Raw genomic sequence first — 10,978 nt, forward strand, 5'->3', positions numbered from 1 at the left:
GACAGCAGTCCTTCTGTCCCTCAGCATTACCAGGCCATCTCCGACATCCTACCACATCTGGCTGTTCTTTCTCCATCAGACTGGACATCCCTCACATGACCTCTTTAGCACGACCTCTTACTCGTGGAGAACATCTCTGGAGACTTTCTGATCTCTCACCATCATCAGCACACCAACCTTTGTACTATCTGTTGGGAGAGTTCACTTTTACCCGCTTAAGCTTTGTCAGAGTGCCTGCTGACAGAGATCTCCCCCCATCAGCATCCAGGAGCCTTGCTTCTTCCTGAGGTGTATAACTCTGTTGGGGCAAAGCACCAGGCCTCCTCTCCAGAGGGCTGCTTCTTGTTCTTAGTTCTCCATGTCTGGATGCAGAAAAGTCCCTCAAGGAGCTCAACAGGTAGAAGATATTCTACTGCAAAGAGAAAGCTCCCCATCTTTGAAGCCAATCTGTCACCAGACTGGTGTGCGATACTGAATAAGTTTCCCCGCGGATGCAGTGCAACAACTGTGGCAGCAAGGTGAGATCCAGGCCTGCGTGGAATTTAAAAACTAGTTAAATATTTATGAGAAATATTACAGTTAGAAGAAAGCCTGCCTGACTGATACTATTCATCGCTCCTGGATTCTGATGTTTAATTAATGCATGCAAAGTGCTTTGAGATGCTTGGATGAAAGTGATACAAGCAAGCCACCGCATGCTGTGACCCCTAATCCTAGAGGCACTTGCAAGATAGACAGGGGCTGTACACTGTGTCACTGCAGCAGCTTTGAGCAATCCCTGCACTAAGAACAGGTCTGTGAGGGGCCTGCAGCCTCGTCACCTCAGGCCCAACAGCCCTGTTTCTCCTTGCAAATCTGCAGCAAATCCAAATGTGTTTTGGAAGCTGGGCCCATTCAGCTATTGCAGGTTGGCATTTTCAGTGACATAAACCAACTGTTCAAAAACAAGCCAGGGTTTTTCTGAACCTGCTCCTTGAAAGCTTGATTCTGTGTCTCTCAACCCGTCCTCCAGACAAAGGGGCAAGTGGCTGCTTGGAGGAGAAGAGTGGGTGGTACAGAGATGAAATCTCAGCTGTGTCTGGGGCTCAGTGGGTTTCCGTCACCTTGGCTGAGGCTGGGATTCAGAGAGAAAGATACCGAATGTGGGTGCAAAACCACAAAAGCCCCCTCCTACACTCTACAGAGAGGGGAAACAGCTGAGATGCGGTAGTGGTAGAGGTTACCTGAGAGAATAAAGATGAAGAAAATATTCTCATCTCACACCAAATCTCAGCCATACTCTGCACAGATGACCCTCACTGCTTCAGGGGCTTCCCCTTAACTGTGGCCCTAATCATGGTCATTTCTAAACTGCTGGGCCTGGTGGTCAAGGCCCATCTGAACTGGAGGCACAGCCTTGTTGCCACCCCGAACAGCCCTGGGGGCAGGACCGCAGCCCACTCCTCAGAAGTGGCTCCTCATAGCAGCAAGACGTGCTAGGAAATGGAGGTCAGCTTGCTCTTACAGCTTGTTAGAGGCCTGGGAATAGTCTGGATCTGCTCAGCTAACATATTAATTTGCAGACTTTCTTTGACAGTAGATCATAACAGGTTTCCAACGCTTGCTTTTAAGTTTCGATTCTCTTACAGCCTCCCAGCAGCCGCCGAATGGCCAATAGGCTCTCTCTCACACTCATTCTTCCCAGGCGTCACTATATATAGCCTTCCATTATGGTCTTCCTTTCTGTTCACATCCAGCATTGAGATCGCGTGCATTTGGACCATCACCATCTACTGAGAGAAGCTCAGAGATTGCAGCAGCCTGGACTGGCAGCAAGACCGTGCTGACGTTCCAGTTGGAGAGGAGGAGACACAAAGGCCGACCGACATCTGTTGAGCAGCTTTCTAACATCAGCTTCATTCTTCTCTTCCTTCAGTTAGAGCTGCGTTAGATCACTTACAGCAGGTGACAAACACAAGGAGACAGAAACACAGAGGGAGGAAAAGAGGTAAGGAAACTTTCTTTCTGTCTTTCTCTGAGAAACAAAGAAACAAAAAAAGAGGTCAAGCTGGTTTTGTTGTGTTGGCTTCTTTTAATGTTGTCACAAACCTTCCGATTTGACACAAGTTGCTGTTTTGGACAGGCTGAGGGACAGATAGGTTTCAACCCACTTAAAGTCCTGATGCAAAACTTGATTGCAATGTTTTCCTTGAGAATACTTCTGGCTGGGCAAGTTTTGGAGGCCTTTTATTTATAACTAAGAAGCGTTCTTCAGTCTGGATTCTTCCTTGGAAAGGGGGCAAAAGAGCTACTAGAAGATCAGTGGGTCTGTTCTAACTATGTCGGCTGACTGACTCACTGCGCAACACAGGCTGCAAATGCAGCCTGACCCACTAGCTGAGGGCAGGGTAAGCAGAATTTCATGCACCAAGAGGAATCCTTTCAGTTTAAGGACACCTGCAAACCTTAGCCTTTTCATACACTGCTGTACTGGTAAAACCTGCAGTTTCATTGCTGGGTGAATTTTTCGTCTTTCACACGGTGAATTCTGTTCAGCCTTTTTCAGCCACCCCAATTGTTCCCCTACGTGGTACATTAAGGTTGAGCTTGGGTTACTTCTTAATGTTCACCACTATAAAATAAGCACTCCTGTTAAGTCCCTCGTGTGCGTTATTCTCAACTCAGTTCACAAGCCTTTTCTGTATCCTCCCCAGTGTTTCACAAAGATGGCTGCCCAAGATGGCTGCAGCATGTTACCCATACTTATGTAGGCCCTTTTCCAGTGCAGACTGCAAATCAAGAGCATTTCATGTCAGATCTCAGTGTTCTTACTTCAGCAGCTGATTAATGATACCTGAAGCACATCCCATGTGCACATGGCTTGAGAGCACAATGAAGGGCCTGTCATCAGAGGACATCTTGGTGCTGTTTGCTAGTCACAGCCTCCTAGAGAGGCATCCATGGACTTTAACTGTGGATTGCTGGGGTGCAGGATTGCTCACAGAGACAAAAATAGTAGGCCTAGAAGGAAAAAAGAGGGGCTAGTTAGAAGGGGGAAGCTCAGAAAGTGTATGCTGAAATGCCTGTCGCACACAGAAAGTCCTTGGCTTCCCCTGAAATGGTTGCAATGGTTCAGAAGCCATCAGGGAACTGGCTAGGCTGCAGAGATAGAGTCATTTCTAGTGGTATTTGTGAGGGTTGAGATGCACAGACAGATTGCAATGACTCTGTGGCAGAAGGGAACTTGGATTGCACCCACATGGCACACAACTCCGTCCTGGAGGTGGCTCTTCTCTCTCAGGAGCTGATGGCTGACCGTGCGCCATCATGTCTCTCTGGGAGCAGCTGTGGAGGGTGACAACATGTCTCAGGGGCTGGTGAACAGCCGGAGTGCTCGAGGGGAAAGCAAGGCATGGACTGTGCTGCATCGTGCCACGGGGGGCAGCTGCATCCCTTGGCCCTTGCCCAGAAGCAGCTGCAGAGAAAAAATGGGGGACAACAGCCAAGGCTGAGGTGTGGCAGCCCTGATGTGAGCAGCCCAGGCCTTCCTGCCCAGTTCTCCTTGCCCCACCGAGCACACTGCTGCTGCTGCGAGATCAAAAGCACAGCCACAAGCAAGAGCGAGAGCAGAAAACAAGGAAACCGCACGGCATGAAAGCAGTGCACGAATGCAGTGAGATGGGAGATAGCCTGCTCTGCAGGAGGAGTGGTTTCTGGGCTCTGTTTTTGATTTCAGTTTCCTCCTGTGTCAAGCTGCCTGCAGCCAACCACCCTGTGAGGATCTACAGGAGCATGTGCCTTCTGGGCCAGTGTTGGTCCTGCAGGCCTTGTCCTTGGTCATCCCTGGGTGATGCCACTTGCTGCCACAGCTCTCTTCTGCCCACCCCCATGGGAGAGAACAATCGTTCAAAGGAGTTAAGAAGGAAATTAAAGCAGTTTAGTAAGAGGGGGAAGTTAAAATGAAATGGAAATCAATGTGCACTTGGATGGCAGCCCCGCTCCTCCTGTGAAGACCAGGCGCGCTAATAAATCAAGTGTGCCCAGACTGTTTCTGGCACAGAGGCTGACTGGCGTGAGATGGTCTGGGCTATTAAACTTGCTTAACCTCCAAAATGAACTGGCTATGTGACAGCTGCCTAATGGGAGTGGTTCCTGTCCCATCCTAACACTTATATGGATCCTGGGAGTTGCTTGGCAGGAGAGTTGTCCTGGACCAAAGAGATGTCAGGAAATGTTCTATCAGTTTAACATGGCTGATGAGTGTGTCCCAGTGCCCAGGGATGTTCCCTGACGCTGCTTAATTTTTGAGTACAACCAAAAGATAGAGCTGTAAGCCTGTAAGGAAGCTGTGGGTCTGCTATCAGCATTAGCTGACAAGAACCACTGCCTAAGTTGACGTAGCAATCTTACTCAATGAGATCTGTAAACTTCTGAATATCATTGCCCACATTCTGACCTGGAAGGTCACAGGAGGCTGAAAGACAGAGGAAAAACAAGAAGCGGCATGAATGAAAAGCAGAAAGGAGACAGGAAGTGTATGAAAGAGATTCTAGGTGGAGGCAACCTGTTTTCCCCAATGACTCGTAACATGTAGGTGGTCATGATCATGATACAGAGATCTGCCACAGACATAGGAAGATCAGTCTGAATGAAAAAGGAATGGAGTGAAAAATGCATGAAACCACAATAAGAAACAACAGAACAGCATATGAAAGGTGCATCAACCTGCAGCTCCTAAACTGCACAAGGTCAGCAGTTCACTGGTACCACGACACTTTAGTTGTGTGGTTTTGCTCTCCTGTTAGATAGCAAGAGGTTGAAGAACATACTGATACCAACAGGAAACAGGAAAACAGAGATTCACAGGCAGTAAAAAATGATGGTGTGATGGCAATTTGGCTGATTTATATCTATTCTATCCCCTCCAATATTAGTATAAAGATTCAGAATATTTGAAGCCCAGCATTGAGACTGTTAATCTGTAGATATCACTACTGGGTGGTGGCTGGCTTATCCTTCTGGCCTCACTTGGACAGGTGATGTGACTATTCACGGCAGAGCTTACGTTTCTTCCATCGTCTCAGGGTGATATTGATCTTTCCCAGGGCCCTGTGCCAGGTCTCAGTTATAGATGTTTCTTCCTAGTGAGATGCATACAGATGCCTAGTTGTTGCCCCTCTCGTTATTATGTAGCATAGCTGCTTGATCACTGCCACTGCATCTGGTGGGAAATGATGTCCAATTGCATGCACTGGCTCCTTCATTTTGCTTTTTTTTTTTCCCCACACACAAAATGGCTCATGCCAATATTTCCTGGGGCCAGCACGATTTTTTGTGTTGTTAGTTTTGCACAAGGCAAGCTGCAGATCATCTCTGACTATGCCTTTGCCATGTATTTCTCTTCTGATGGTGCACACGGCCGCTGTCTTGCTCTTGCAGCTGCATTTTTCAGCTGTTAAGCTGTCAGCTTGTCAGCCATGCTGACCTGATCTACGTGTAAACATAACACTGATGCTTTAATCTACTCTTTCATTGTCTCATGTGCTCTGATCATTTACATTAATTTCAATATTAAAGTATCCTCATTGGAATATATTATATATATAATAATGCACATACTGCATATGTAGTATTAAGTTATTATCATATCCCTTTTGATTTCAGTCCCATTGTGATTCTTTACACCACTTTCTCTGTCAGACCGTGCAACTCTAGCACTCTGCCTGGCTCTGCGCTTGCATCTAGAATCATTTTCAGCTTTGCCCTTCCCACCTTACAACCTAAGTTTGCCTGTAATGCTATGAAGAGCCCTAAAGATGGCCTTTATCACACAGAAAGACTTAGATGGGAGGGCATCTATGGATTTCTCCATTCTAACCTCCTGGTTACAGTTTGGGGTGATTCTAAAACTACACCAACCGTTATTAATAGAGCATTTGGGTCTTCCAGGTTAGCATCCCTTGGTACCGACAGCATTCCCAGCCCCTCAGTTTGCAGCAGGGAAGAGCGTTCCCTTGGAGATGGAGAGGTGTGGAGCAGTGGTGAGCAGTGTGCTCGTGGTCATCTCGGTTCTGCAGCTGGGTGAGTTTTCAGCTGTGCTGGAAAAGCAGCACTGAATCTTGCTAATGTTTACAACCTTCCCCAAAGCCTCACAACATTTTAGGTGTTTCTAGGCTCCTCATAATTTATCATCTGAAATATTCCATTTTTTAATATATATTTTTAATTACTAACTTTTAATAATGGTTGTCACCTCCTATTACTAAGGGTGAATCTGTAGGTTTGCCATTACAAATGTGATGTTATCAGCTTGTTCAGTTTGATTGCTAATATTGCAACAATTGGTGGACATTTTAGTGAACTTTTTACAAGAATGGAAACTGGCTGAATAATGCCAAGTCTGCATTTCTCAAACAGAAAAAAAACCATGAGAATATTGTATTGCCCTTCCTACACCCCTTCCTTTTCCTCCTTTTCCCTTTCTCCTTTCTCCTTTTCATATCCTTTGTCCTGTATCCTCCTGTTTCCCTGGGCTTTCAGTCTTTCTTTGTGTAAAATTTGGAGGAAGAGGTAACCAAATTTGACAGTGCTGCCTCAAGTCCTGATCAAGGAGTGAATGAGGAATGACACACGTAGTCCTGCCTTTGTTACCAGCAGGACAACAGAATCATGTTCAGTGGGGAAAAAGGTTGTTTCAATAAAACTGTCTTGGTAAATCTGCCATAATCATGGGCATTTGGGGGCATTTGACTTCTAGGTCTGACCCCCATTATGGCTCAGCAAGAACAACAGACTGGAGTTGCAGGAAAGGAGGTGATCCTGAGCTGTAAAGGCATAAATCATCACAAAGATGTGACCTGTACTTGGAAGTACAAGTATAAAGAAGTTTCTTCTACTATTATAAGCTTTTCTAGAACACGGATTCTTAAAGGTAAGGCTTCCAAGTGGACACCCCTTCTCCTCAGTGTATAGCTGAGAAATTCCTTCCCTCCTAAACAAGCTTATTTTTTCAAAAGGCAAAGCTCCAATGACTCATCGATCGGAACTGATCTCGAACAGTGAACAGCTGAAGGTGTCAGGCTTGAGCCTGGACGACGCTGGCATCTATACCTGTGCATGTCCATCTCCCATAGTCAGTATTTCACTGCATGTATTTAAATGTGAGTACCTGGAGGGATTGTAGCCACAAGGAGGTGAGGGGAGAGGAGAAAAGGTCCAAGAAACAACTCTGATGGAACTCCTTATCCAGATGCCATTGCTTCTGGTCTGATTTATCACAGCTCATTTCCCTTGTATCACCAGAGCACAGGGCCTCTGTACCCTCTTTGCTGTGACACTTTTCTCCCATTTGTGGAAACAGGAGTTGATTTACCGGCTAGTTTTTTTCTCTTCACAGTGACAGACTCTTCAAATGGACACTTCCTCACAAATGAAGACCTCGAGCTTACTTTAATGCAGAATTCATCATACTCACAGCCCCATCTCAGCATCACATTGTTTAACGTTAGCAATAAAATAGTGACAACAGAAATTTTGCCAAAGGAGGCCCCTCAAAAGTACATACTAAGGCTAAAGCAACTGAAGGCTACGGACAGTGGAACCTGGATATGTCACGTTTATTCAGACTCTCCATCAATTAATCGGAACATCTCCTTTGATGTGAAGGTATTAGGTAAGTGACAACAGAAACACAGCTTGCACACAGACTCTGTAACCAGTACATCCTCCAGCTCATGAGCCATGATTTCATTTTTCACCATTCACATAACGGTGTTCCAGGGAACCCTGCAGCTGGATTGCTCTGCTGCTTGAGCTCTGTCTCACACTTCTTCCCATTTTCTTCTCCAGGCTGGCCCTAAAAGATCACCCTCTCCTTAGGGTCTCTTCTTCTCAGCTCTGGTGAGCTTGAGAGTTTTGCCTCTTTAAACCAATTCTCAGTCCCTAACTGCTTATCCCCCCCTGTGGCTTTTCTCCGAGGCCTCTCAACTGAGCACAAGACCAAAGGTACACTCAGAGAATCCACAGATTTCCCTGCTTGTGTGTTCTTGTCTCTTCTAAATTCAGGTTTTGGGGAGGAGCACTCGGAAATAATGTACACTACTGTTGGCAACCCTGTGATCTTGTCATGGCATCTGAACTTCAGGAAGATAGAATGGAAAGAAGGTTTCACGGGAAAACTGATTTGGGAATCACAGGGAAATACAGCCGTTCATGAGCTGCTTGATTTCAATGTCACAACACGTCGAGAGCTGCATAAAACTAAAAAAAGCAACCACATTTGGTTTGAGATACCCGAACAGAAAACTGGCAGTACTATAGAAGTTAAAATCCCCAAAGTCCAGTTAAATCACTCTGGGCAGTACCAGTGCCTGCTGGAGATCAACAGTAGAAGAATGCAGAGCGTGAGAGCACTAGTGGTAATGCAAGGTGAGAGAAAGGGATCAACGGATGAGGAGCTGCAGAAATCTGGACACCACAAGAGTATGGATGGACCCATCTTCCCATCCTCTCACTCATGTGACATTTTCTTATCTTTCCAGTCTCTGCTAACCCTGCTGGGCCACTCTCCAGAGGGGGCAAGATGACCCTGCTCTGCCAAGTATCTGGTCCCCTGCCATCCAAAGCTCACTTGCTCTGGGAACGTGTGAATGGGACTCAGACGGAAAACAAGAAGTCAAAAGAGCATGAAACAAAAGTGGAGGTGAGCGTCACTGCTCCAGGACTGTGGAACTGTCACCTCATTGAAGACAATAACAGAAAGATCAGCCTTAATTATACCGTGGGTATGGAAATTAACATCACATCCCTACCTCCACACAAAAGCCTTGACATTCTCTATCTGCCTTTGAATGCTTTTCTCTTTCCACAGAGGAAGCTCATGTTTGGAATAGCTATGTAGTAATTGGAGCAATTATTGGAGCCGGTGTGTTGGTGATTGGCCTTGCATGCGTGTGCATAATCACCGGTATGAGCTGGCAGCGGAGAAGGGTGAGTATCCTCGTGTCCATGAAAGGTGGAGAGGTGACAGTCTTCCTAGACCATAGGAGAAGCTTGATTTTCAGTCTGTGAATGGGACAGAATAGATAGTAGGTCAGTCCTTACGCTTAAAGCAAATGGTTAGAGATCAACAGTCTGCAGATAGTAGCTATGTCAGCAAGTACTTCACTACTCCATCACAGGGACGCATTCTAAGTGTAAACAATTTAATCATTATTTATCCCTTCTCTCTTGGTAGAAACGGGCAAGAAGGATTGCACAAGCAAAACAACACTTGCTGGAAAATAAGACATGTCAGTGTCACCGGTAAGTGGTAATGAGGACAGCCAGAATGAGCAAGTACTTCGCCTTCAAGATAGGGGAGCTGGATGGTTGAGTGGGAAGAAATGGAGCATGATCCCACTTGCTGCCTACACTGAAACTGCATTTCAGTGTTTTCAGCTCTTGTGACGTTGATGAGTTATGAGCTATATTTTATGAATTTCCCGTTATGCTCCAAACTCATGGTAGTACTATCATTGGAAGTGGAGAGCCCACAACAGAATAAATAATAACATGAAGTAGTTCAATAAATTGATGGATACAGAATTTGACTTCTGCTTGATTTTAACTGGTGATAGTGGCAAACTGATGAGTATCACCTGTTTTTGTCTCTGTTGCTGAGGTTTCAGTGAGTAAATGGCAAATACTGCTCCATAGTTAGGATGTGTATGAGCAGGGAAAAGTTGATTATCGTAACATGGTGAAAAATTCACCTAATTTTCACTGACTTTTTTTCAAGGTTAGAAAAAAATCCGCATAAGAAGGACAAGCCCATACAACTACATAAACACATAGCAAGACAAATCTGAGCAATACAAGTGATGATGCAGTTCATAGAATCATAGAATAACCAAGGTTGGCAAAGACCTAAAAGATCATTCAGCCCAACCGTTCTCCTTATCAAGCAAGCATCTCAGTGTAACTGAAATGTAAACAGCCATGTAGATGCAAAAGTAATCACTTGACCCCAAACTGCAGAAGGGAGTGTGGTCCTTATCTACACTGGGCAAAGTACAATGAGCCGTCTGGCTTCAAGGTATCATCTCTGTACTCCTGGTGCTAATGTAATGTTTTCTCTTGCAGCCGGATGTATAAGTAGCTTTGCAGACTGAGCCTGAGCCTAAACAAACACCTGCCAGCCCATAGTGCTCTGTGAACCCACCTCCCTTTCTCCTGTTTGATATAATTCTTTACGCCTTCATCATTCTCTCAGCGTAATGCCACAGAGGGATGCTGTCTGGAGAGGAGCCAATGGACAAGACAAGAAACTCTTACAGGTTATTATTGAGCCCCAGCTCTGTAATGAGAGACACTGAATAGTATATATATATATATATATAATGCTTGTATTTTGCTCATGCACTTAATTTTACCTCCTTTGTGATGTTATACACTTCTTCTACCCACTGGAGCTACAATAAATTTCTTCAGATTTTTGGGTTTTTTTGCAAATTAGACTTTTTATTTTTCTTTATGAGGCACTTTCTTCTGGCTCAAATCTTCACTTCTGCCTTTCCCCCTACTATGTAGAATCTCTGCTCTGTGTCCCTTAATTTTCCTTAATTCACTATCCCTCTTCTCCCCTTGACACCCTTCCTGCAGCATCCCCACAGAACCCTCAAGCCCCCACACCACAGCGTGTAGCCTTCATCTCACCTGCAACAAACCAATGCACAAAGAAAACATCACAAGCAATGGGATAAATTCAGGACTCATTTTGTCAGTAAAGCAGTTCAGGATACCCATAAGTTCTGGAAAATAGGGCTTTAAGAAGATGTGAATGTTGATGTAGGAGGTAGGCTTGCGAAAGGGGAGAAATTTCCTAAGAGAACAAAAATGCTCAGAAATCTTGTGTTTATGTAAGTGTTTATGTAAGTTATTCTCCTTTCTGCTAGAGATGGGTCATAGAGGCCTTAAGGTCCCACAGCTGTCACTGACCATAATCCAGGGTTGCTAATTG

At 45.3% G+C, this 10,978-nt stretch overlaps 1 protein-coding gene across 1 annotated transcript; it reads left to right on the forward strand.

Moving 5' to 3' along the window:
• The first annotated feature begins 1,506 nt into the window (after positions 1-1,506).
• LOC107318700 (T-cell surface glycoprotein CD4-like) lies at positions 1,507-10,470 on the forward strand. Its single transcript, XM_015872856.2, has 10 exons — positions 1,507-1,987; positions 5,929-6,060; positions 6,737-6,910; positions 6,996-7,139; positions 7,376-7,651; positions 8,044-8,406; positions 8,520-8,762; positions 8,849-8,967; positions 9,215-9,282; positions 10,102-10,470. Exons 2-10 carry the CDS (start codon positions 6,000-6,002, stop codon positions 10,115-10,117), a joined length of 1,464 nt encoding a protein of 487 aa, XP_015728342.1. The 5' UTR covers positions 1,507-1,987; positions 5,929-5,999; the 3' UTR covers positions 10,118-10,470.
• The last annotated feature ends 508 nt before the right edge of the window (positions 10,471-10,978 follow it).

This window comes from Coturnix japonica, chromosome 1 (assembly GCF_001577835.2).
Source record: "Coturnix japonica isolate 7356 chromosome 1, Coturnix japonica 2.1, whole genome shotgun sequence".
NCBI lineage: Eukaryota > Metazoa > Chordata > Aves > Galliformes > Phasianidae > Coturnix > Coturnix japonica.